Raw genomic sequence first — 27,795 nt, 5'->3', positions numbered from 1 at the left:
GCGCTGTCCGCCCCGTGTGTTAGCCACGCCTGCAGGCCGCTCTCATATGTGGGCTTGGGTCCAGATATTCCAAACTGTTTGGAATATGTAGGGACTGATTATATTGTAGTATTGAAGTTGATAAAGTATGCGTTTTGTTATTTTTATTCTATAGTCGGATTGCGTTTGTTGAAAGTAGTTGAAATGAAACCCGGCTACTGTAAGAAGACGCTGGGCCGTACAAACTCTCCTCACCTCCATCACCCAGCTTTGTCAAGTCAACGTAAAAAAAACAACCCACAAACAGATATAATGTGACAACTGCGCCCCAGAATAAGGAGATTAAACACAGCGTGTAAATAAAGCTGCCATGTTCCTCTGCGGGCCAGCGGGCACAATAGGAGATGCAAGTGCTGGTTTTCGACCTTCCCAACGCTCTGCCGGCAGTGAGGAACCTGGACCAGATGGCTGCAGCGCTTCACAGTTAGCATTCCGCACAGATGGGAGACTCTGTGCGTGTGTGTGTTTTCCTGTTGACAGATTCAAGCTTTTTGGAGATTGCGGCTCAAAACCTCTGACCCTTCGGTGCTGGCTTGCAGAATAAGGACCTGTTCCCTGCTCTCGCTCTTCAATTCAAGCGTCCGCCTCCTCTCTGATTCTCTTCCCGCTCGCTCAGAGATGCGGACGGCCTCACAAAGGCAGAAATGGCAATAAATCCATTCGCAGGATGCAGCTGACCTTTGTGTGTGGGTCTCCATGGTGTCTGTGGCATCACGCATTTGGCAATGTGATGGGTATTTGACATTACACAACACCGAGAGGCGAAATACAAAAACTATAAATGGCTTCCACACAAACCCTTGCCATTCCAGCTGGCTTAGATTCCTCCCAGCATCAAGACTTAATTAGAATTTAATAATTAAATCTTGTTACATCAATTCAGGCTGAGTCATCACCACGAAACAATTTCTCTGTTCAAAGCCTTTTGGACGTTCAAAGACACAACAGCCACACACATCTTTGTAAGTGAGCCGTGTTTAGGTTTTCGCCTATTTCAGAGAGGAAACGTGTGTGTTCCTACATAATTTCCTCCTCTACACTTCACACAAACAGCAGAAATCAGTGGGTTACCTGACAATTCCTATGATAACAATCTCATGTGGCTCTTGAGAAAGAGTGGTGGATAATCACGTCTGTCAGAAGGACGAAACGTCAGACAAACAGCGGGTAGGGAGTACTTCAGAGTCATTTCATACCACTGCTCTGTGGAAAAGCTGCATGCAATCAAGAGTTCAGTACAGGCTTCAATTTCAGCCCTCTTATCTGCATTCAACAAATACTTCTGAAATTGCCAAACAATGAATCTGACAAGATGAGAGCTTGCAAGTATATGAGCGTAGAGGCATGTTTAGCAATCAACAAGGAGGCATTGCTTGGGCATTGACCTGCAGTCGTACTGTATAACAGGTTTCTGTGGTCGGTGGATAGAACCACACGCACCAAACGTTTGGCCAGGACAGTAAAAGACACCAGTGATGACAAAAGGAACATCAATATGGAGACAAATGGAGCGGATGCGTGGATCCACACCCACATCCCCGTGATCCTCCAACACGCTGCCAAGCCGCCGCCGCCGCTCTGCGTTCACTTACCAGCTCCGCCCCTCTGAACCACCAGGCAGGTCTCGGCTCCCACCGCACACTCCTTCAGCAGCTCCACCACCTGCGCGTGTGTGAAACCCTGGACGGGCTGCTTGTTTATCTCCACGATCAGGTCGCCCTCGCACAGGCCCGGGCAGCCCTGCGGCTCCAGCACCTGCTTGACGCGCTGGCCTGTGGCGCTGTCGGCGATGGTGAAGCCAAAACCGTCCGTGCCTTTCACCATGGTCAGGGTCAGCAGCTCGCCCTGGGTCGGCCCCGACGACGCCATGGAGACGCTGTCGGGGGGCGTGGCTCCACTGGCCAGGGGGAGCGAGCCGTCCAGGTGCGTGTCCCCCGGGTGAGGAGGAAGCAGCTGGGCGTTGACGTTGTCCTGACTCGGGTCGGCGACAAAGCGCGCCGTGCGGGAGATATAATCCAGGTAATTATCGTAGCCCGTCCTGCCGTTTACCATAATGGGCCGCTGCTCCATGATGCCCAGCGGGGAGATGATGGTGGTGGTGACCGTGTTGTTGTTGCTGTTGGCGGCCTCTTCAGGGTCGTAGGGCAAAGGGTAGCCGCGGCACAAGACCAGGGTGACGCTCTGGCCGATGGGCACCGACTGGAAAAGCTTGACCACGTCGGCGTGGGTGGTGCCCAGCACGCAGACGTCGTTGATGTAGACGATGACATCACCTGTAGAGGAAGAGGCAGAAACACAGTGAGTGAGTCTAGATCGATTCTAAATCATCATCTAGGACCTTTAGGTGATAACGAGAGAGATTGAAAAGCAGGGACGAGATGTGGGACGACATCAGTGGTCTCACCTTGGATTCCCCTCAATCATGTCATCGTTCCTGCTTTTGGAGTGGAGTTGACAGCTGGATAATGTGTGCCCTTTTCTGCACCGAGTGCTGTTATTTGCTTGCTGTGGATTCCTGCGCCGTAGATAAAAACCTGCCTGACGATTAGATGCCTGTGCACAAAAGCCCTCCATGTCCCGGGCTGGAGTGTTATCGCCACCGCTGCCAGATGAGCGGCATGTTTGGTTTCCAACACTCTGAAGGTGGGAGCAGGGAGGAGTGATCCACGCTGAGGTGTCTGACAAACAGCATTACCCAGGCTGCTAATTAAAATGATTATTTTCTAATTGCAGGCATGACTGTCGCGCTATTGCCAGATGCTTCCTGAGCGTGTTGTGATTGCCCGTCACCTTGCTAAGCATAAGCTCCATCCTGTCCACGTCGCTTAAAAACAATTGCGAGCGTGAGCAGGAGACTACATCTGGCCGACTTATATCGATCTCACTGAATAGGAGCAGAAGTAAAGGCTGCGTTTGCTGACAGCGACTGATCTCTGTGAGCGATCATGGAAATGGACGTTAAATTCCAAGTAAAGACATCACAGAGACGCTCCAACCTCTCCCTTCCTGCGGAGAGACACGTTCACGCTCGGCTGGCATCGATGGCAGAGAGCTCAACACCTCCGGGCGATGTGACGTGAGAGACTTTTTAATTAATCCGGGTAAACGCAGTCGACATTTTGCCTTGAGCGGCGGTGCCAGGATCAATAGCCGAGCACACTTTCAGAAAACAAATGACGGCGCGGCGACCTCACCGTGCCCTTGCTTTGCCCACAGATCTCCTTCTTTATGACAAAATGAGAGAACAAACGCAGAGACACAAACACACAGCTATAAACTGAATCCATCCATTAAAACGCCCCCACACTTCACTTGTATGCACCTAAATCACTCCGGTCCTGACGATAAACGCCACACTCCATGGGATTCAGGCCCACGCTCATTGTCCATTCCTTGCATATTACTTATGACGTGCTCGTCTCAAGCTAATGGTGCATTTAAGTGCAGGTCGATATAACAAGAGGTCTCCCCGGGCCTGCCAAGAGGAGGCTGTCATGTCCTTACAGAGCGTTTAGCGTCTTCATAAACGGCTCTTGTGCTGCTCTATAACCACTGTAACGCCTTGTAAAGTCTGTTTTCTTTGCCCACTACTTTCTTAACTCAACTCAACTCATAAATCCATGTGGAGAGGGAGCGAATTCCGACTGAAATTACCTGACTACTGACCCGAACAACTGACCCCGCTGACGCAGAACCAGCACGAGACGTTAAAGCTAAATATCGCCTTATATGAACTTTTTGCTTCGCAGAGTAACTTTGTGCTGCAGCAGTTTGGGCTCCACACCGACAACCCTCCCTGATCTGGCATCAAACGCTGCCTCTGGTGTAAAAAACAAAGCTTCTTCTCGACCACACTCGTTTGGTCGTTTCAAAGCACCACATTCTATAGAACATCAATGTAACTAAACCTTGGCAGTTTGCATAAGGAGTAAATATGTCGATGTGATACATCCCCCTGTATATGATCAGATCAGATCTCTATCAGATCAGAGCTGGAAGGTGTTTCTCCAGGCTGTGGAGAGGAGCGACACCGGGACAAATCCACTATCTGGGATTGAGAATTTCACACCTTTTACACCAAAAAAAGTAGAACACCCCGGTCTGTGCGGGAGGGTGAGGATGAGATGAGTCGAAGGGTGTGTGTGAAAAGAGCTATCAGGACAAGCTTTACTCGTCGTTAAGGGAATTTCATCTCGGACGTACACGCACAGCTACACCCACTCATAAAAAAGCATGAAATTTATGACCCAATGTGAAGAGAAGAAGAGAAGTGTGTTAACATAGCTACAGTCAAATGAACACACACAGAGACACACACACACACACACACACACACACACTTCATAATGTCCTAAGGAGGAACACTGACATACTTGACCAGGTCAGTACTGACCAGGTTGCTTTACAGGTGATTAACTGGCTGTGTGCGTCCCATGACCTTAACCACAGCTGGTCTATGTGTGTGTGTGCGGGTGCTTGTGGTGTGCCGCAGTCCCACCCTCATGTGGCCACCGCCTGCAGTTATGATGCTCGTAAAGTCCCCCATCATGATTAATGGAGGAACAAAGCTCTGCAGAGGGAGCATGTATGTGTACACACACACACACACACACACACACACCCACCCACACACACACACACACACACACACACACACACAAACACACACACACACACACACACACACACACACACACACACACACGCAAGCAAACAAGAACAATGCAACACTGATAACTCGCAACAGAACACAATACATGAAGAACTACGCTGGCATTTGGATCAAACGGAGGGAGGTTTTGTGTATCTTCTGTTTCATTTAACAAAGCCAAACACAAAATCCAATATCCATCAGTACAAAGTGCAAAACTGGTCCTTGTGTGAGGTATTTTAGACATTTTAGTGCAGCAGGAATCAGATAAACCTCATTTTCAACTGCCTCTCTGAGTCAGGAGCTGATGGTGAACGTTTTGTTATGTGTTTCTCCTCTCCCGTTTTCCTTTCTGTTTTCTCCCTACCTGTGTTGTTGTCGTTCCTGTCTGGGCTTGGTTACCTGACCCCTTTTCCCCGCCATCTCACTCCACACACCTGAGGCTCATCTACCATCCAGGATTCATCAGCTGCAGTATTTAAACCCAGGATCATCCCACCATTCTTTGCCATATAGTTCCGACTTCTACGCCGCTCTGTACGGTACTCACGGATATCATGTATATGTGCTTTGCACCTTTTTTGGAATTATGAGATTAGCAGAGTTTGACACAAGAGGGGGACCAATGTTTTGGAACAACAACAGAGTTCATCACAATTCCGTCACAATTGTTCCAAATTTGTCTACAACAGCTCCCGGAACCACACGTCAACCTCTCTGCCACACCCAAGGCTCACCTGTGACCATTTTCCCATCAGCAGCGGCGGGCCCGTCGGGGATGACGCTCTTGACCTGGAGGAACTCATCGGGCTCGTCCCCGCCGATGATGGTGAAGCCAAAGCCCATGTTGCTCTTCTGGAGTGCCGTGGACAAGAAACTACCTTTCAGCTGCGTGGGGTCTCGTGTGAACAGGGGTTTCTCTATAAAGAACACACACACAAATACACACATACACAATTGTAAACAAAAAGAAACAACCATCACATTGTTTGCATCGCAGCCAAGATAGAACGAATCCCAAAGCTATAGCAGGATGTGATGTTTCAGAGGGTCGGGGTGTGGGTAAGGATCCTTCACTGGATGGGGGATACTTCTACAACGTCAGGAAAGGCACAGCAGCACAAATGCAAAAGCCTTCGCTGGCACACTCAAACATATGGATGATCACTGGCTCTTCTCATTCCATGCTGGTATGCGGTGGGCAGAAGGGCATCAGCAGTTCTTCAATCCCAAACTCTGCAGACAACATGCTGTCAGTCAGGGATCAGCTCCTGAGGGACGACGATGCTTGGGGGGGATAAACCAAAGAGGAGGGGGAGGCTGAGGGGTGCGTGTGTGGAGAAGGGCGCCGGTTGTAGGAATGAAGGGATTGTCAGCAAGCTTAGTCACGCTTTACCAAAACGTTCCATGATTTCACCTTGGGGGAAGGAGAGAGAGAGAGAGAGAGAGAGAGGTGGCTACTGTGCTAGATTCACATCCTTTGTTTGCCATCGCTGGTCCAGACAGTGATTACACTCTCTGCCTGCTTATTCCAGGCGATAACACATGTGCTGAGATGTGTCACGGTACGCGGTTCTCTCGCAAATCCTTCACTTTGCCTCGGGGAAGGGGGGAGAAGCTTGCTTGCGAGCTCGCATGCTTACATTAAGTCAAATTGAGCGAGCGCAGGCAGCGATGAGAACAACAGCGAGCCCGGTCTGCTGCTATCTTGATCTGGCCTACTTACTGACAAAGTGCCACAGGGAGAAGGGCCCACAGACGGGCGGCTCCAGCACCAGAGTGCAGGCGGTGGCGAGAAGTGGTTGCTGATGGCGATGTGGGCAGACGCTCGTCCGCCGGGTCAGAGCGCAACGCAGCGGGGAGACGTCCGTGGAGGTGGACGTAATGCACAACGCCGCCCTGCGACCCAGAGCCGGCGAGCAGGGCAGGTTGCCGAAGCTGTGGCGGCGTTCGGGCGCTGGGCCTGCGTGGGTGAAGGGGCATATGGGGAAGGTGGAGGAGGAAGAGGAGGAGGGGCTGGCATCCTCCACTGCCATTAGAAGTGTGTGAGGGAGAAGAGGAAAGTGAAGGAGGAGGTGCAGAGAAGAAGATAGAGCCTCACTGGAATGTACACACAGAGTGTAACCATGGAGACAGGCTCTCAAACTCACAGTGGTTGTGGACTATCTTACTACAGCAGCAAATGTCCACTTTAACGGTCCAGACAGTGTTTTTTTATACTGCAATTCTGAGGCGACTAAAGCCCCATTGGGACGGTAAATGTCTCTCAGGACGTACGTGAAGATCAGATTTAAGTGCCTCCTCTGTCATAGAGCTCTTGAGCATTCCGGCAAATACAACCACAGAGGAAGAGGGAGTCGTACATTTTTGTTGTTCCTTACCTTTTATTTTACCATATTTTAAGCCATGTGCTCCTGTTAAAGGGGCTGTTTTCGTAAATGATTTCAACTGAAGGAACTTAACAGCGGCCTCTGTGTTGTCTGATATGGGTCATCATCATCACTGTATCAGGTCGCTCCTAAGTGCTTTGGTTTGACTTAATTTGGGGTCCAGCTTCTTCTTGATGCCGACTCAGATGGCATTGAAACGATGGGGATCAGTGAGATTGTGCCTGTTCAGACGCCATTAAAAATCAACTACATCTGTAAATAGTGCAATTACCACCCGTCCCCACACAATCCATCTACCATCTGAATAGGGCTGATAACGAAGGCAGCACAGAAGTGTTTTTAACAGCAGAATACTCATCATTCATATCTGAATGTTCTCTCCAGACAGATAATGAGCAACAACATCAAAAACACTGAGGCGTGTGTCACTTGGTCGTCGCTTAAACTCTCAGGGAGTGGACTTTACCTCTGTAGATGGTGGGGAGGGGCAGTGAAGACAGACCCTGGCTTTGCATCTGCTGCTGCTGCTGGAGTCTTCGCTTAGCCTCCAGGACGGGGTTCTCAAACTGGGTCCTTCTGTTTATATGGCTGTGTGGATAGAAATAACAAAACACAAGCAAGTGAGTCAGATTCCGCATTTTTTCCGGCGCTACGTCTAATTTAGTCCCAGCCACGCTGCAAAGATCCGATCTGACACCCCGCCGCTACACTTTGCTATGATGATTAATTAAACGGCCAGTACCCAGATTATATAACAGAGCTGCAGAATAGCTTTGCTAAGTAACATGTACTAGCGGCCCGGCCCCTTGTTTAATCTGCATTATGTGATTCAATAACTGGGATGTTTTCTGAGGACTTCATACCAAACAGCGATTTCCTCTAATGTCCCACGTCGTTCTTAATTTAGTTTGTATGGGGGATAAAATAAATGACTACAAATCCTGTAATTTACCAGCGTGGAATAATTACTCATCATTAGATGTTTTTCTCAGTTGTGCACACACACACACAAACACACCATCTATCTCTTTCTCTCCAAATGTATGTTTTAATGAATACAAGAGCACAACTTTTTTTTCGCGTCGTAATGCAATTTCAAGGTCTGGTGACTTTCATTCATGAAATTAACTCGGTGAAACGTGTTGAATATCTGAGCGGGGACGCGTAAGCATCTGCAGAAAGCCAGGCAGAACATAAGCTCGTGTGTACCAGGCTGCAAGTTTGTTTAGAGAGGAGACGAGACAAAAATAGAGCCTAAAAATAGAGCAGAGAGCATCCCAGCCAGAGAAATGACACTGTGACCGGGGAGAGGGGACGATCACTGCGAGGGAGAGGACAGAGGGGACGGCAGCGCCTCTTATGCCTGCACACTGGGAACATTTTCAAAAGGGATATTGATTTTCTTCCCTGTGATCTAATCTACAGATATGGATACGGCCCGAGTGTATCAGACAGACAGATAAGATCAAAATATGGATGAAAACACACGCCCACCGCAGTTGGCGAGCACTGGCCAGACAAAAGCAGCAGCTGCTTTCTGTCTGTGGTGCCACTGCGCCCGTAATGACTGTGATTATTATTAGCACCACTGGCTTGTATTACCAATCCAAAGCAAGACGTTGTATATTAAAGATGGACCCGGACTTACTCCACATAGTAGCTGCCGTAAATGGGGTCGTCAATTTTCTCCCAGCCGTACGGAAGCTCTGTGAAAAGAACGGGACAACAATAATGAATGGTTTGCTTATATTTTACATCTCTGTTTATGTTCTTGTCGAATCTGTGATTTCATTGTGCTGTAAAGTCGTGAACTGGCTGGCTGGTGTTTCTGAGCAGCCCATGCTGCACCCCGAGGCCTGTGAATATTCTCATGTCTCCCCTTTTTATAAAAATTATTGGGAAAGGAGACACAAGATGAAACAAGCCTGTGTATTCTCAACATCTTGTCACTTTGACTGATTCAAAGAGGCTGCGGCCTCGCTAAAGCAGTGCATCAAGTGAGTGCATCCCTCTGCAGGGAAAAGTTGCAAAATAACACTAAATATGGATAAATCTTATGGCTGAGTTGAAATTAGTAAAATATTTATACTCTGCATATTTTCCATGTTGTGAATATTGCGTTTTGATGCCAGAATTTTTGCATAGATTACCTACTTCTACCAGAAGAAGCACAAACCCTGAGGGTGTTCAGCCTCCACAGGATGAAATGGAACATACTTATATTGGTGTATAACAGTTTTAGCTGCAAACATTACAAGCTGAAGATTGAGTACAATTACTACTGACAAAAGGTTCTAAGGGATCAAACTGAAACAGCGAAACAGTGATCTCAACGTCAGAGGATGAATGTCAAAGCTGTAACAATTGTAAAGTCCTTTCTGAAAGCGGGGATTTAGCAAAACACTGAAAATCCACATAACGAAATGGAAAACATGTAGAATTTAAAATGACAAGTTCAGTAATAATGAGTTTTACCAGGATTACTCAACAATCTCTCAAAGGAGATTGTCCACTCCCAGCTCTGATACATGCTATAGTATAAATGTAAAAATCACACCCGTATATTCATGGATTTTTGCCCTTTAAAATGTGTCTTGAAGATGTTAACCATCTCCTTAACTCTCCAGGATGTGAGGAATTCGCATTTCAATCATATTCCTGAGCGGAGATTCAGCGTCATCACTCATCATTCAGAGGCAGCGATGACATCATAATAGCTTCCTGCTGGAACGACATCCGAGCTGAATCCAGGGGGGGACAGCAAGCTCCGGTGTGGCTCGGCTTAGAGTGAGACGACCCACTTTGATTAATGGCAACGCAGCATTAATCAGGGCGAGCGTGGAGATAACAGGAGGGAGATAACGCTCACTAATCAGAGACAGTAGGAAGCAGCAGGAGGACTAGAGCACTCTTGGGGTTCCGAGAACACCCTGGACACACATACACACGCTACACACTTATAGGGAATATAACTTTTTTCCTCGGAAAAACATAAAAACTATGCTGGTCAATGTGCCATATGCTTCCCAGAATCCCTCCAAACAAGTGATTAAACTTTCAGTAGGATGCACTATTTCTGGCTGTTCCACTCACTGAAATGCATATACAGTACACACACAGACAGACAGACACACACACACACATGCATGTGGTGTGAGTGATATAACAGAGTACAGAAAGCAGGTTGACAGCCCAGGGGAGCAGCTCCTCCTGTGAGCGCCGCAACATTTCTTAGTCCCATCTCCACTCATTAAATATGGAAGGGAGCGTTTCATGTTCTCACCTTTACTGGGCTCTGCACACACACATGCACACTCTTTCTATCATACATTTACACACAACCGGGAGATCAAAGCCATGTATCTTGGCGGCACCCTCTTTCTAATGAAAAGGCTTTTTTATTAGAGCGTCCACAGGAGGAGCTGCAGGCCGGCAGGAAGCTCTCAGCTTTCAGCTGCAGGTGGAGGAGGTGAAGTCGACCACAATACGCACACACATGCACATGCACACACCATCCCACACCTCAGCCTCTACAGCCTCTTTAAAGTGAGAATCCTGAGTGAACACTTGTGTCTACTGGCGACTGACACCTAACAGTTGTAGTCGGGGGTAATAGCATCACGGCTGGCAAACAACAACTCCCTTAATGCATTGCCAAGTGTAACAACAAACAACCACTACAAGTTGATGGAACGCCTGCATCATTCTCCCGGGAATGTCAGGTGACTTAAACCATAAAAATGCCATTAAAAAAAAGTTAAGGATTATCACTCTAATGAGTTTGTGTGGGGTAACTAAATGGACCACACACACATAAGCTTTAACGCTGTGACTTTTACTGAGTGGTGATTGTGTTTTGTTTTGCTCCGCTGACTGACGTCCATAACCTCTCTGTCACCAGATGGCAACGGACTGCTAACTCTCTGGGAATAGTAAAGTGTTTGCATGAGTGTGTGTGTGTGTGTGTGTGTGTGTGTGTGGGGGGGGGGGGGGGGGGTGTCCTTGCTTGAGGCCATTCTGGCATGAAATTTCCAGCTCCACTTACTTCCAGCAGGAGGCGTCCTGGCATCTCCCCGAAATAAATATCCTCTTCCTGCTTTCCCCTCCCTGGTAACCTCTCCACATCTATCTCCTTCCTCTTCCCCTTGCTTCCTCCTCCTCTCTCTTCCCAGCTCTGCCTCGAGTGCCCTCTCATCCTGCGGCTCCTTATACACCCTCACAGAAAAAAAGCCTTTTTTTGAAGTAAAGTTTCATGCTCACAAGCTCATGCATATTTTATTCTGCCTTTTCTAATTCGGTCCTGACGATGCGGGTGACAACCGTGTAGCCCTCAGACACCAAGTTCCCCTCCATTTCCCCCGTTCCCGTTTATTTTCTCCTCTCGTCCTGTAAGGTGCGACGTAGGCTTGGGTCAGCTCGACTGATAAACGCGGTCACAAAACACAGATTTGTCCGCAGAATTGGCAGCAGGGTTTCCGTATGAATAAATGGATGCCGAGTTTGTTGCTGCTGAGGCGAGCGCTGGTTCAGCTACTGTGGATCCCATTTGTCATAGAAACAACAAGTACAGCCCAACCTCAATTATCCAAACCTCAGTCTTACCGGGGGAGCTGGGTGTTCTCTGAGCTGGCACATTGAACAAAATACGACACAGTGAAAATGAATAGTACTAAAAGGTGCAATAACATCAAGGTGCAGCACTATGGATTTGAGGAATCAATTCATCAATGTTCGTGAATATGCCTTGCGTGTTTGTAAATACTTCCGTCGAGTAGGTTATGTTTCTGCCTTGGTTTGTATATGTGTGTGTCTGGTTATTATTCTGGGAAAGGTTATTAAATTCTATGAAACATTCTGCCATAGACAACCATTCTGGCTGCTTGTCCTTCGTTAACACTAGCTTACCACTACATCTACTTGACATCAACCTCTCCAACCAACAAGAGCAACATTTCCTCTGTTTGTGTATAGATAATCACTATCCTGTCTGTCACAATCAACAAAGCTGCAAAGAAAGTGAGTCTCGAGTCTTTCGGGAAGATCGTTGAAAGATACAGACAAAATCTTGCAAGCGTGACAGGAAATGCACCTGGGATATTTGACTTTGCGTGGACAGGAGGGTGGAGTTGGGGATGAGCGGGATCTGGTGGCGGACAGTTTAAGGGGCAGGCAGGAGGGGGTGCTTATGTTGTGTGTGCAGAGTGCGACTGTGATGCTGAAGAGAGATCCAAAACTAATAAGATGGCCAAGAGAGTAAACAAAAATCCTGTGTGTGTTTATGCCGACGACATCATAAACACATCCCTAATGCTAAAGTTGTAGAAGCTGGCAAAGATAATGTATGTTTAAGAATAGGGCAGAAAAATATTGCTATTTCGATAAGAATTATAATTCAAGACCAGTGTAGCTCTGACTCCATGGTAGATGAGGTTTAGTTTGCAAGACCAAACCCAATCAGACCAATACTGGTGTTTTAGCTTGTTTGGGTTTCAAGACCTTGGAGGAAGATGGACAATGACACAAAACTCTGCAGTGACAAGGAGGTGGATGTCCTTCTACCTATTTGTGCAGACAAGAAGATCTTAAGAGATGGATGACAGTAGGAAAGTAAGCAAGGATTTCTTTAGACATCTTGCACGCCAAAAAAAAAGTGCTTGATTGATAAGCCGATAACCCAATACGTCAATAACTCTGACATCAAATCAGTGAAAAGCCTATTTTTCTCCTCCTGAATGAGCCTCTGCTGTGTATGTCCTCACCTCATCCTGTCACACAGGCTTGTGGTGTCTTGTAGGTTATTAGGACGAATCAGGGACAGAAATAGACTGCAAGTGAACTGTGAGCTGCAGGCACGCAATGGCTACTCCTTCCCTTTTGCCTCCATAGATCAGGTTTATTTGATCAGCTCCAGGCAAAACACGCAGACAAACTTTGGCGTCTAGATCTATTTTGGTCTGTTGACTCCAAACTTTCCTACCGCAGTCTAATGGTTAACTTTGTAACTTTCTGTATCCTAGATTACATCAATCCAATCAACTGTTGGTAGTTCTGGTTTTAGCGATTTTCTATTGGTAGGCTCCTAAATAAAACAAGTACTTTTTTCAATGCTCTTCTCTCGTGACAGCTATTTGTAAGGTGTTAAATGGGATCATTATGTAAAGTAGTTTGTTCTATACCCACTTCCTGATGCTGTTCATTAGACAACAAAAATGTATCAAGGTAATTTAGATTCAACACAATTAAGAGTCCAAACAGACACAAAATGTTAAAAAAAGAGACAGCTGGGACTCCATTAAAACACACACAGCGGCTGATACACACACACTGACAGCTTATTCAACATACGAGCAACACACACACACACCGGCCACACAGCGACTGGTGTCTTCTGAATCCACCCTCCAATCTCCCGACCTCAGGCGTGCTCTGGTGGGGGATGTTCTCAAAATACACCCATCAATCAAGCGGCCAGACAACACCGGCCCCGCCCGCTCCTGCCTGCTGCAGGAGTCTCAAGGTGAAGGAGGGCGACCGTAATAACTCACCTGTAGGGCCCCTGCTCGCTACGCCGCACTCTCGCTCGCTACAGTGTCCCCGAAAAACTTGCATCGTGCGGCCGCTGCGAAATCTATCTTTGAGTTAAGAAAGGATGAGGCAGAGAACCAAATGGAGCGGCTGAGATAACTGATGATGCATTAGAGGAAAGACGGTGACACGCAGGACAGCTTTTTTTTCTGTGAGCGTGGCGAGGAACACCTTCCTGTCCTGTGATTTTCCCAGAAGAGTCCAACGCCGACGTGCCAGAGCCCATAACGCAACTTACACTGTGATTTAAAGTGAAACTTGGTTTGGTTGGACCAAACAGTGTTGCCTTAATCATGCATTTTGAAAGTTTGCCAAACTATGTTACTACGGTGACACATCGATCCCAGGGATTGGCCTGGGCCCACCCAATGATAGCCTATGTGGAATATTAAAGATAATAAGAATGATAACAAAGTTCTTATTTTCTTTCCCCCAAAAGTAGTTTTTTCCGAGCCTGGAAAACACACATTTCTAGGGTTTCCATGACGGTGTGCACCTAGAAGGCTCTCAGCACAGTGAAATGGTTATTATTCAGGTCACCTGACAGCGATGGATGGATTACTAAGCTGCAGTGACACCAGTTCTGTCTGCATTCTTGTCAACTTTACTGACAAAAATGGTGAATTATTGACACCCCCCCCACGGTGCGACTGAAGTATTACTGTAATTACCCCCGAACGCCACAGGCACGCTACCGCTAGCAGAATTTGGAGCGCTCCCCACACTGTTACGTATTTTAATGAATCCCAGCTTCTTCCGAATTGGTGATAGCATGTGGCCAACTTGCTTGCATCTGGGAGATATAGGAGCGAAAATCGAAGAAAGCTTTGAATGTGATTAACAGCCTTCAGAAACATAGCAGCATCAAAGCCAAAATGGTCCGTCTCCACGTTGAGTGTGCATCTCTAGACATCTGATAAAACGTGATGCAACAACAGAAGAACAACAGGATTAATTTCACTTTAAAAAGAGGAGTTGCCATCACCTGTTCAGGTACAAGCAACATGTCGAGGCACCGAACAAAACAATCAAGCGAGACAACAGCGGCCCGGGCTCGTTCCCGTTCCCCGCCAGCGTGACTTTGGCAAAAACAAAGCGCCTGTGAGAGGGTGACAAGGAGGGGAAGTGGAACAAACAACCAGCGCCCCATTTCTTCTCATCTCGCAAACAAACAACAACAGCAAGAAAATGAGTAGGGTTGGGGAGGGAGAGGGATGGAAAGGGAAATACAAATAGGAGGTGAGAGAGATGGGGCCAGAGAAAGAGAGCGAGAGAGAGAGAGGAGGAGGGGGAGTTATGCAACCGCAAGGCGCCTGTGATGTAGACTGCTCTCTTCGTGTGGCGCTGATGTTCCTTTGAACACATGGGAATCAGTCGGGGACGCATTTTGACAGAATCTGCTTGTATATGTTCCCAAAGTTACTTTAAATTAAAGAGGAAAACAAGTAGTTTTTACAGTGTACGCGTGCGTGTGAATACTTGTGTGTGTGTGCGTTTCCTTAGATCTCAAAGACGGTCTACTGCCTCCCCTCCTCCTCCTCCTCTCCGGCTGTTGTCCCGTCACAGCTGGCAGACCCCCACCCTGTGATCCTGTTAGCGCTTATCAGAGCATAAACACACACATATAACACCAACAACTATCCAACGTGCGTCTTGCTTCTTCCACGTCGCCGCGCTTTCCATCCTCTTGCTTCACCCTTATTCTTCTGATCATGTCTAAGTGGACGAGGCGCCACATGAAATCAATAAAAATGTGCACATCTCCTCCTATGGAATGTCCTTGTAGTTAGAATTGGATTGTAGCTGCCATCAGATCAAATCTTCCCAGTCTATGTGTCATTTTGCCATCTTTCTCCAAAGTCGGAACGTTGACAGCGATTGCTGACAAATTTAGGATTTCTGCTCACGCCGACCTAGTTTCGATGTAAATCTCCTGATCATCCTGAAATTTTGTGAAATTGTTTCAGCGGCGACACGGTAGGCCTCTTGGGTAAAACACAGACACGTCGGAGGGATTAAAGGAGAACAGGAAGCAGTTGTCACACGCAGAGTAAATGTTTTCAGGCAAGCTGCTCTTCCTTCCACTCACAATCTCAAGTCAAACAACGTTTTCAAATAACTCTTATGTTCATTTCATCCCTGTTAAACTGCATCTTGTGTACTACATTGTTCTACAAGTGAAGGCAAAACAATATATATGTTCACTCTTGAGATCTACATCCCGCTGCCAAATGAAGTCTGAGGAAAACTTGAGCTGCGCGATTAGGCATTAAGCCTACGAACAGACACACACACACGCACGCTCACACATACACAAGAGTGTCTGTCATTTCTCATCTGCTGTCTCTGTCCATCTCTGACTGCACTCTTTCTCCTACACTGCTCTACCTCCCCGTCTATAACTCGGGCGATAAATCTCCTCGCGGTCGGACGGGGGAGGGCAGGAGACGGATGGTGCGCTCGTATATATGTGCGATCATCGACGAGGACTGACTTTCATCCTCCGCGCTTCTTCTCTGTATGCGCGCGTGTGTTTGCCGTGAGTGTGTGTGTGTGGGTGGGTGAAGGACACTCCACGTCTTTCTCCTCACTCAGTGGGGAATAAAGAGGTCTTTGTAACCTCCAGCCTATCAGGACACACAACACGGTGGCTTCCGAAGACCAACAATGCCGACATTAAATGATCCCACAACGAACGACGGTTATTGTACACAAATACATCAAGGCTCCTCCAGCAAGTCAGCACGTCTATCTCCCAATTTAACCAAAGTGTCCATGGACACCAGATTTTGCTGCTTTTAATACAGATCCACACACAGGCTGGAAATGTGGCAGAAAGAACGCTCGGCAGGCAACTTATATAAGGAAAATCAATGAAAATAGGCAATAAAGACGGGACTCACCATCCTCTTTGCATTCCTCAGGCGGCTTTGCCTTCTTGGCCAGCCTCGGGTCCAGCCACGATGTTGTCTTGGTGTTGTGGCTGTGGAGAGACGACAGAGAGGAGAGAGACAGAGAGGGAGAGGGTGTGTGATAGATGCTGAGAGAGAAGAGACTTGGCAGAAAGAGAGGGGAAGAGGGTGGTGGATTCTTAATTCAGCCAGAGAATCGTTTCAGAGAGGAAAGATGAGACTCTGGAACGCGCCCCCTCTCTGGAAAGTGGCGGCGATTGAGACGAGTGCGGGTGGGGGTGGAGGGATGGGGACGGGGGCGGTGTTACTTTAACAAAACGCTGATCAATACTTAAAATTTGCTTACTGTCTCTCATTAGCAAGGTAGAGGAGGAGAGGAAGAGGAGGGCGACTGGGGGAGGGATGGAGAAGGGGAACAACTATGGGCACGGCACAACCATCCAGAGCCTCAGGCAGAGAGAGAGAGAGAGAGAGAATGAGAGAGAGAGAGAGAGAGAGAGAGGGAGAGAGAGAGAGAGAGAGAGAGAGAGAGAGAGAGAGAGAGAGGCGGGGGTCTGGATCTGATATGATGATGTGCCAGGGAATCTCGGTGAATCTCGTAGGAGGTGTCGAACACACAATGGCCTCCCTTCAAGTCCAGGGGAAAGGGGAGGAAGAGGTGAGCAAGATGGGAGGAAATATGACCCTCAGGAGGATGCCGGCCTAAACGCCTTGTCACATCTCTGCTCCCTCCTAGCTCTTCCTCTCCCTCTCACACCCCTTTCCTCCCTTCTCTTTTACCTGTTTCCTCTTTCCTCGAAGAGACAGGAAAATCCAATATCATAATTTTCAGCAGCACAGAAGCGATGGGGGCAGAAAGGTGACATCTTGCGTTAATTAAAATAATTCCTGGCCAAACTCATAATGCAGGAACGAGCCCACTCTGCTCGCTCATCGTTTTATAGTTTGATCGCAATGTAATTTGTGTTTTAATGCCCTTGCTCGCTCCTCTCCCTCCCTCCTCTCATCCTCTCTTTGCCCTTTGACCTCAGTCACTTCCCTCCAGGCTCTGCAGGAAGCAGACGGATCGATTGCGGCGCAGCCACCTCCACTCTCCAAGCTGCAAATTCGCCGAGGCTAACGGCATTACCGCTGCCGGCGGGCGTGAGCTGTCTGCTTGTTTGTGGGCGGAGGCGATGGTGGAGGCGGGAATTAAAAGCTCCTTGCCTGTAAACATGTAGAGGCAACATGAGCCTGGCTGCCTGACAAACGCATTAAAGCTGCACCGCTGCAAAACACACACACACACACACACGCTTCCTTCCTACCTCCTTCGCCAATCCCTTTCTCGCCAGTTTAAGAATTGCGGAGGGACTCTACTATACTGTGGAGAATTTTCAGACCCACGATTCAATAAACTTCTGTAAATCGCTGAATAATTTCCATTCAGGGCTGCATTTCATTTGTTGACGTGCACGTGCGATCCCCTAAACACAGGCGGCAACTCCATTACTCACATGTAATGAAGACTCACCTCCACGGTTTTACTGCTCCTGTAAAAAGCTAACAGCCCCAATGAATTAAACCTCGACGCTTGTATAACAAAGTGCCGGTGCGAACCAACTGAATTCATTATGGCAAAGGTTTGTGTGTTTGTGTGTGTGTGTGTGTGTGCTGAAGCGGTTCTTAAATGCTTGGCTAACTTCAACCTTTGCGCCTCCTCTGCCAAAACAACGTATTTCAGGGAACCTCTGGAGTGCATTAAACCACCAAGCGCCAATTATAATCAGTGTGTGCTTACGTGTGTGTGTGTACTGAGGCTAATGTAGATATCTGCTCCAGCAAGGTGCAGAGACACTTACTCGATGAAGTACACCTCTCCTTTCTCCGTGTACGCCATCTCCCAGTTATCTGGAAGGGGCCCCAGCTCGTCGTTCTCCTCTGGTTTGGGCATCAGGATTTTGGGCGACTGTCCTTCATCTTTGGGGGCGTCGGGCGGGGTGTCGGGCGGGCCGCTCTGCGTGATGATGTCGCCCGAAGCGTCGATGCTCTTGTCTTCGTGCTCGCTCGACTCTGGGGTGACAAGAGGGTCAGGATGAGTCAGGATTTGACAATATCGCTCAGGAGGGATGAGAGGAAAGGAGGTGAAGTGTGAAAGGGGGGGGCGTGGGAAGGCAGGAGAGATGGAACTGCTGATTGCGTGTCAGGGGACCATTGGAGGCAGCACAGCCGATAAAAGGAGGAAATGATTAGAAGACGTAACAGGAAGTGGTGGCACAGGGGAGCGAGGTGAAGGGAGAAGGGGGGAATAATTCAGGTAACAAGAGAGAGAGAGAGAGAGAAAGAGAGAGAGAGAGAGAGAGAGAGAGATGGAGATGCCCTAGTTTGAGTTGCAGAGGTGTCTACTACTTGCGATAGAAATAGATGGCGAGTGTGTGTGTGTATGTGTGTCTGTGTGAGCATCCCGGAGGAGAGGATGTGCTCACACAGGGAGCGACGGGGGGGATGGAGCGAGAGCAGGCGGGATGGAGGGATAATCTATGTGGAGTGCGGAGAGAGCGAGGGAGCTATCTGCTGAGATCACAGGGCCGCTGCGATCCATCGATTCTCCCTCGGCTCTCTCCCGCTCAGCACGCCGCTCTGTCCGTCTGCATCCGACAAAACTCCTCCTGAGTTCAACGCGGCGGATCGCCTCAGTGTTTGCCCTCGCCGCTGCCCAACCTGTGCAGCACGGAGCGCACAAGGAATGTAGACAATAACAGTGATAATGACATCATCCTTAGAATTTCGGGCACATTTTATAAAATAAAAAACACATTTCTCACACCTGCTTATTAATAATGTGCAGCTCTAAACCGTAAAGAGGGACGACCTTGATTACGCTTCTTAAATCATTTAACCAACTCGTCCTTCATCCAACCATGACATTTAGAGCCAAGACTGAATGAATATATCTCTAATTTCGTACACAAACATCTTGCCTACTATAAAAGAGAATTGGCAGGTCACTGGTCCAAGGAAGTCACAGGATCTGGCCTTGAATTCACAGAACCGGACTCGTAATGCCTTCATTATGATTATTGAATCATGGGACAATGGTAATGGGTTTCAAAGGCTTTCAGCGTGTGTGTGTGAGAGAGGGTGTAAACAGCACGGACAAAAAAAACGAATATCACACATGAGAGGTACAAGATTTAGCACCTTATTCTGAAAGGAGACAAAGAAACATGCCATGTTTTCTGTCTTCGTCTGCTCTCAGAAGGCGCACAGAGAGGAGAAGATTGGTTTGTCTGCTCCAATTCACACAAACGACAAGGAGGGAATATTAGAAGCACCCCAGCCATGATTGCGAGATGGGAGTTGAATCAAACGCTGCACCATCAACACCCGGACATATTAAAGCTTTGCAAATGTGCGATGCTAGTGCGGGACTGTCAGTGTGTCAGTGTGTGTTCTGCCCAGAGGACACTGCTGGACTGGCCTGCATTAAATCTGAGTGCCCTCTGGCTGTCTGACACCGTGCTTGATAGTGATACCTAATGAAGGGTTTGCGATTCAGGGGAGCAAATGATTAATGTGCATCTTCATAAGCCGTCATGATATTTATATAACCGTCTGGAAGTGTGCCATAAACTAATTTTCCAAGATAACACATGCAGTAGTCGTCTGTTGCTGCTCTGTTGCTAGGCAGCCACAACAGAGGAGCCTGTTGCTATGACTGAACACATACACACAACCACCAGTTTCTACAGATCAGTCTGACCCGGTGTGTGAACTGGCACACCTAGCTGCCGTGACGACCTCAGCCTATGCCAGCGCAGTCAAAAGGTGCTGACCTGGGGTGACAGCGATGCCGTTGCCATTGACGACAGGTCTCTCCTCCTCTTCCTCCTCAGGGGGCTCGATGCTGACTTTCTCCATGTTGCTGACGGACTTGTTGCGTTTCCTCTTGCCCTCGGAGCTGGGTCTGGCGCCCGGCAGCAGCTGGTCCGTTACATTTAGCAGCAGAGCACTGGGCTCGGCTGGAGGCTTCGGGGTGCCGTAAAAGTTATCTGGAACGGAAAAGAGAGGCGCGGGACACATTTAGGCAGGTCTGTATCCGGAGCAAAGTCATTAGATATGCTGCATGTTTGCATCTTGTGAATGTGATGCTTCCTCTTGCTTGTAACAAGTCAGTACCTCACCATATGGCAATCCCATGTGGGTGCCAGGGCATTAAAAAGCTTTGAATAAAAACTGCATTTCCATGACATTTTAATACAGAAAAAGCCACTGCTCCTGGAAAAGAACATTGAAAGGGTCAAAGTTACCATTCACAACTTGGCAACTTTTTCAGGGACGTGCAAAATTTGCAACTTGGACACATCAACATTTGAAATATGGAAAAGATGGTAAATATAAAAATATAGAAAACCTAGACCGTTGAGGAAGCATTATTTTGAAAGATCTAGCCACATCCTCTGTTACTTAGGCCTCCCAGTGGGACTTCTCCATGCACGTACTGACCAGTAGGGTCACTGGTGTGGCAACAAGAGTGAGGAGCCTGAAGGAACACAGGACCAAACCAGAAGCACAACATCTGAGGAGCAAATCCTGGTCACTGAGGTGGTGTGTAAGTGTTTCTGCGTCACAGACACTGAACGACTGAGCTGGGAACACTGGACGGAAAGAGGAGGATGTGAGGAAGACGTGCAGAGACTGTAGACATGGCGTTCCACAGCGAAGCCAGCCCAACGCGTTTCTACGACCTGCACACAGCGACGCAAATCTGCCAACGGTGACAGTTTGACATACACACACGCCTCCTCCTGAGCCAATTCCAGCCTTGTTAGCGGGATGTTTATTATCGCAAAGATCTTCCTTCTTCTCCCATGTACATCAATCACTTATCAGAGCAAGCAGGGGATTCCTGGTACATGATTGCGTGTTTGTGCTCGGTTTGGCCTGAATAATAACTGCATCTCTGACTGTGTTCCTCTGGGAAACAGTAGTTTTGCAGTTGGCTCAGGCTCAACACATTCTTCCTGTCTTTATTGTTGATTTTACACTTTAACACTGGTTAGTCTGCAGGCAGAAATCAAACTCCCTACTCCATCTAATAATGGGCGACTTTAATTTCTGAATGTACAGTAAATTTATCTTCCTGAAGCCGGGAATCGGTCCACCGGCCTCAACGACATCACGCCTGACCCTTAGGCCTTCCCTTACCCACTGGACACCTGCTGGACTTGGACACTTACTCGGACGCCTCCTTGGAGACGGATTACGGGCACACTGCAGTGACTTAACCAGAACAAGTTTGAGGGATTACATTTCCCATCTGGCCTTGGGGGGCGCCTTGAAATCCGTCGAGGAGTAACTGGAGGACACTAAAGAAGATGACATCTGGGAAACTTTGCCTGGTCTGTAGCAGTAGTGGTAGAAAATGGAGTGATATAACTTAAAGCAGAGGTCTATGTGCTTCTCTGTAGTTTGACAAATTCCTGCAACCCCAGTGGCCTGCGGAGTCTTGTTTATCTCCGCTGCCATGAACTCTGTGCACTGCTGCCTTTATTTCATATTGCTGGTTATCTACTTGTCAGCTGCACAATAGATCCTCCAGCTGTATTACCTCGCTGTTGGTTTCTGTCATCACCTCATTTCTTTCCTCCACACCTTTGTTTCTGTTCGTGTGTTTGTAGAGGACACAATTGATCATTGGCCATGATATAACCCTGCCCCCTTCAGATACGTAGCCTGAGACTTCGCCGACAGTCCCGCTTTTTTGTCGGAATGCGGGCGGGATCAAAAATAACGAGTGTTTGTGCATCTCCTCATTGTTCCTGCTTCCCTCTTCTGTCTGTCACTCCTGTCTTCCCCGTTCTCCCTCATCTAGTTTACAGTATTTACACCTGCTCACTCTTTTGCCAGATCGTCGTCTCAGCTCATTCTGCGTGTCGTCCTCAGCTCCTGGTTACTTGTTTTTCTGCCTTCCTTCCTTCCCCTGAGCCTATATTTTTTGCTTATTTATGCCTTGTCTGTCACCCGTTTCCCTGCTTTGTCTGTTTCCTGTCTCCCTTCCATCCAGTTTGTCTAAACTGATGTTGGACTTCTTTCTGAACTTGGTATTTTTTGCCTCTGCTTTATTTGAAAGTTTGCTGTTCCTATAGTGAGCCTCTTCTCATCACTGAGCCAGCCCAGCCTGTTTGAAATTTTGTATTTCAGCCCGATTACTGAACTCAGCCTGTGAGACAAGATGATCTCCTCATCTCATTCTTTGCTGGTTCCGTATTTGACTTTTGCTCTGTTAGAATTGTTGTTTCATTCTGTATTCAGGCCCACATCCTGAAATCCCTTATAGTGATTTGCTGATGCATTCCTACATCTCTGCTTCTTCATTGCAACAATATTTCTCTTCTACTTCTTACCACAGCATGAAGGAAAGGTGAAAAGATTCAAGTGGTTTCAGCCGTGACACGGATTTGGCCTCCACAGCAGGACTTTGACTACACTTTTGGTCTGCTGTGGTTCTCAGTGGGTCTGCGATTACATTAGCCACACTAGCCATCTCCTCAGCTCGCTCAAGTGTGCCTGGCAAAAGAATCAAGACATGAGTGGACGATGCTTGTGGAATCCACACAGATTATTCTAATGCCCATGAAGCGTCATAGACAAAACTCCCAATACACACAATGTGTAATTCAGACAATTTGGGCGACAGAAAAACGTCTGTACCAGAGAGGTTTTATTAAGACAACTTGTTGTCTCCCTCTGGACTGGAAAGACCATTTGAGACAACTTGTTAACAATTTGCAGAACACTAAAAGCTGCAAAGAAAAATGGAGGAGAGTTTCTGAAAAGAGATTGGGAGGACTGTCGGGACTGGACCCACCAACCATAAATGCAAATCCATGAGTCTTAATGAGCAGAAAAATGGCCGGAAAAAGAAAGTAAACACTATGTTCTTTGTGATCTGAAATAACCCTGAAAAGCAACAAAGACACCCAGACTTTGAAGATTGTGTTAGTGATGGAAATAAATGAAGGCTGAAGACTGTCGTAGATTGATGTTTGTGTCTTTGTCTCAGTAGAAATCTGTCCTCTAAACATCACATATAGATCAATAAAACCAATCATTTTTAATCTCCCCCAGCCTGCAAAGTCTTACCTTCTCTGGTGTAGCATCAGAACTATACCAGAAACACTTTCAATATTTTATGTCAATGTAGCGCAACTGGGCCCATAAAGATCTTTGACTTATAGTTGAAGTTCTGTTTAACATATGGTTCCACATTGCAGTTGTTTCTAATAATCTTTCATTTTATATAAGAGGAAATTCCCTCTGTATGTCCTGGATATCCCACTGTGATTGAACAGAACGTTAATCTCTCTTGCCCTGTAGTGACCTTGTGGAACGTCCCACTTACATATCGTTTTGATGAGACTACACTCACACATTAAATATTAACTATATTTAGTTGAACAGGCCTTTTAGTCCCCCACACATGCCATGACAGGAAATTGTTCCATTAAACCAGTACGGTCTCTTTGGTATAAAGGGGAACAATCTGAACAGAACTAGAACAGAAACATCCTCTTCCAATCACCTTCAGCAACGATAAATAAAATATTGAAGTTATCTAACCACCTCTCTTTCTAACCATCGCTCCCTCCTACTACAGGCTTTTCTTTTGCTCACTTTAAATATCCTTCATCTTCGTCTAATTGGCCATTAAATTATTGAAATATATGAAATGCTGAATAATAGCCAAACAGCCGCTCAGGGGAAACTATCTGGTTCTCTCCGTGGAACGTGCTCTCTTAAAGCTATTCCCTGCTCCCATCACCAAAAGGATCTAACATCGCTTTTAGCATCCGACCGTTAAATTGGCCATCTGCAATTTAGCTTTTTCTCTTCTTCTTCTCCCTCTTCCTGTGGTGGTGGCAGGGGCGAGAGACTCGAGTCCTGCAGGAGAGGGACAAAGTTAGTCGCTACGTGTTATCTTTATAAAGGCAGGGGTCCTTGGAGAGTTCGAGGTGGCCAGGCGGATCGACGGGCGGCGTTTTCTGAGCCTCGCCGCCTCGGGCCTGTGCGATCACACAGGGGTGTGGGGGGGGGGGGGGGGGGGGGGGAGAGCGTCTGCTTGGTTTGATTAGGAAACTGAAGAGCCACTGCAGCCCAGGCTCCAGCACTGAGCCAAGAGGGCTGACAGAAGTGTGTGTGTGTGTGTGTGAGATGCCAGAAGTTGTGTCTGCTCTGGCTTCTTTTCACTTTTATTTCTTAAACCTTCAGAGGTCTTGCTGTTTATTTTATTGAGTTTGTAAAATCTAAGGTGAAATCTGTCTGCAAACACATTGATCTGAATCTACACATTTATTTAGAGAGAAATTGAACACTGCACATTGTAAAGTGTGACATAACCGAGTCCTTACCTTCATATGTTCCGCTCTCCAGCAAGGCTCCGCTTTTCTCCAATTCCATAAACCGGTCAACAGTCACAAAATTATAATCCACGCCTGGGACTTCTCCTTCCTTGGGCTGCCTGGTTGTGCCTGCAGGAGATAAGCGAGGGGGGAGAGAGAGAGAGGGGGGGCGCAGTTAGAGCGGCTGGAGCCCAGAACACCTTGTGAGTGGCAAGCGAGAGGAGAATTCAAAACAGTCATTGCCGGCGTTCTGGGGGGAAGGATCAGAAGGAAGCCCAGCGGTCAAAGCGACACGTGGCGACCTCGACCTGGCTTGTTTGATTAAACCGCCTCTTTAGTCCCTTTTTGTCCTTTCCCTCCTTCCTTCTATGGCTTGGATGAATATTTCAGCAGTTTTCCCTTTTGGAGGGAGGAGGGAGGAGGAGTGGTGAGGTGCCATTCCAGGAGCTAAGTGATGCAATTTGGACACCAAGAGGAGAAATCAAATAAATTTGCATGGAGCTGACAGCACGTCGAAGACATCCCAACAGCAGCTGCAGTTCTTCCCGAGGAAAATATTTCACTCGGTAATAACGCCGTCTTGAAACAGAGCTCTGTGGACATGACAGCCATCCCCTCTGTTTCCTCTGCTAACTGAGACAGAGTGTACCTGCGTCAACCTGTTTACGATGTTAAACTAAGGTGCAAAGTCTTCCTAAACAGTTTGTGCGCCAATTAGATTTGTTAAAACTGACGCTGGCTGTGATAACACACCGGCGTGCCACCCCTGAGCGTACAAAGTGCATTTACATCCAATCCAGGAGACAATAAACACACTTGTTAGACCTTCACCACAGCATATAAAAAGTCCATCTGTGCGTTTTACAGTAAGCAGGGGAGCAAGTGTGCCGCGGTGTTGAGCGGCAAGGGGTGATTTAGCTTTAAAAGGCCGACTGACACCCCTCCTACACCTCTACAGGGTCGGCCGGTAATAGTTTGTGTGCAATTACAGGCCACACAGGGACGCGGAGGATGCCACTTTCCATCGCCGCTTAGCATTACAACAGTGATTACAACACCTTCAACAACACGAGAGCTAATAACAGAAATTAGCAGGTCCCTCATCAACACACTGCTCCAGAGTGAGGTTGGGGTTTGAGTGCAGAAATATGAAAGTATAGTGTCTATTTCTGAATGTGTGCTGCAACAAAGCAGGTATATATTCAAAGTCTAAAAGCATTCGATCCACTCAGAATAACACCTCAGGACAAACTACTACGTTGAATCACACTTTTACACTGCTTGTACTCCAGTACACTAGGTGACAGGCTGGCATCAGAAGATAAAATGCTGAGGCTCAAAAATCGGAACCTACACCATTAAAAGTAGGTGCCTGGGGTCCGTCCAGACTGGAGCTGCAGAGTGAAAACAAGTGTACAAATTTCACAAATGTACAGCATACATTGGTGAACGGACACGGTTCGCAAGAATACAAACAGTTTGATTATGAATGAAGCCAAAGCTGGAAATTATTAATCGACATTTGCATTTTTAAATATTTGCCGAAGGGAAATGCAACGACCGCTTCTCCTCGTCTATCACAGCTCTCGACCTCTTGAAGCAGCAGAGCGCCTTGAGATGATGTAATGAAAATCAGATCAAGGCCAACTGAGGGCAGTAGGTTGCTTGCCAGGTCTTTATATTAAGACACAATTTGGGGACGGCTCTGTCTGTAAACGGAGAGATTGAACCCAGGCAGTGCGGTTGAGCGTCACATCGAAGTGTCAACATTTGCACAACTCCTCTGGTGCTCCTCTGGTACAGAAATCCAGTGTTGACACATCAAACTGAAATCTGCCTTGTTAAAAGACAGAAACAGCAGCAGGGAGCGCGCGCACACACACACACACACACACACACACACACACACACACACAGACACACACACACACACACACACACACACACACAATTACTGGTTGACGTGTAAAATGTTTGTTGATGTGTGGTTCTGTGTTTGTATCCCCGCCAGTGGTGAGCTTTGTGATTCTGCTCGCGCACCTTTCAGATTACGTTCCTTCACAGGCAGAACTACTGAATACAAACACACACACACTTCAAAGAGGACCTTTGATGTTGCATGCCTATGTTTAGCAGCATCTTCTGGTGGGGGGTTGAGGGGGGGACACACAACTTCTCTCTGGTGGCAGTTTGTAGAAGGAGGAAACCACCAGCAGCCTTTTCATTTCCAGTCTTTTGTCTACGTGTCATGATCCTGTACAGCAAATCAGCAACTCTCAAAACATTCTCTGAAGCTCTGAAGTGCAAAAAAAAAAAGCCCCCAACTATCCAACGATCCCAGCTGTCAACATGAAAAAGCGAGGAAAAACAACCATAAAGCTCAACGTAAAGGTTTCCTCTTTTACGGCTGTTTTTAGTCCAGTTAAATATCCATAATTTATACCCTGCTTTGATTACGGCACATGGGCAAACACATTAAATGCAGCATCCGTCATGGTGTCGCGGCGGGCTCTGCCTATGGGGAGAGCTTGGGGGCGGGGGGGTTCTCAATCCCCCTCAGGTGTGTCTGTGAATAGGGGCCATTTCGGGAGGGGGTGGGGCGGGGGCTCATTCTAAAAAAAGAATACTGTACAGTTTTTGTACAGTTTGATTGATTGATAGTTGCAGCCATGTTCATAATATTGAAGCTAGATGTCTAAATGTGTGTATTCACGGTAGAACACGTTCTCGGCCGTTCCTTTGGAACATTCATGAGAGAAAGAGACCGAAGAGCGAGAAGGACCACGGATAATGGCCCGGCGTGGGCAGACTGAGAATGGGAAGCCAACGTGAAGAAA

At 47.5% G+C, this 27,795-nt stretch overlaps 1 protein-coding gene across 4 annotated transcripts in view; it reads right to left on the bottom strand.

The window, feature by feature from the left end:
• Positions 1-27,795, bottom strand: part of magi2a (membrane associated guanylate kinase, WW and PDZ domain containing 2a) — a 121,554-nt gene that overhangs the window by 19,449 nt on the left and 74,310 nt on the right. For all 4 annotated transcript variants that reach the window (XM_076158927.1, XM_076158928.1, XM_076158929.1 and 1 more), the window contains exons 3-10: positions 24,968-25,087; positions 20,393-20,608; positions 18,419-18,629; positions 16,569-16,648; positions 8,729-8,786; positions 7,547-7,668; positions 5,428-5,610; positions 1,632-2,312 (exon numbers count right to left, since the gene is read on the bottom strand). In XM_076158927.1, the coding sequence (XP_076015042.1) occupies positions 1,632-2,312; positions 5,428-5,610; positions 7,547-7,668; positions 8,729-8,786; positions 16,569-16,648; positions 18,419-18,629; positions 20,393-20,608; positions 24,968-25,087 (1,671 nt within the window). The remainder of the gene's footprint in view (positions 1-1,631; positions 2,313-5,427; positions 5,611-7,546; positions 7,669-8,728; positions 8,787-16,568; positions 16,649-18,418; positions 18,630-20,392; positions 20,609-24,967; positions 25,088-27,795) is intronic.

This window comes from Genypterus blacodes, unplaced genomic scaffold, assembly GCF_046128005.1.
Source record: "Genypterus blacodes isolate CSIRO-AG114 ecotype Tasmania unplaced genomic scaffold, CSIRO-AGI_Gbla_v1 ptg000090l_1, whole genome shotgun sequence".
Taxonomy (NCBI): Eukaryota; Metazoa; Chordata; class Actinopteri; order Ophidiiformes; family Ophidiidae; genus Genypterus; species Genypterus blacodes.
This window is presented reverse-complemented; position numbering and strand designations above follow the sequence as displayed.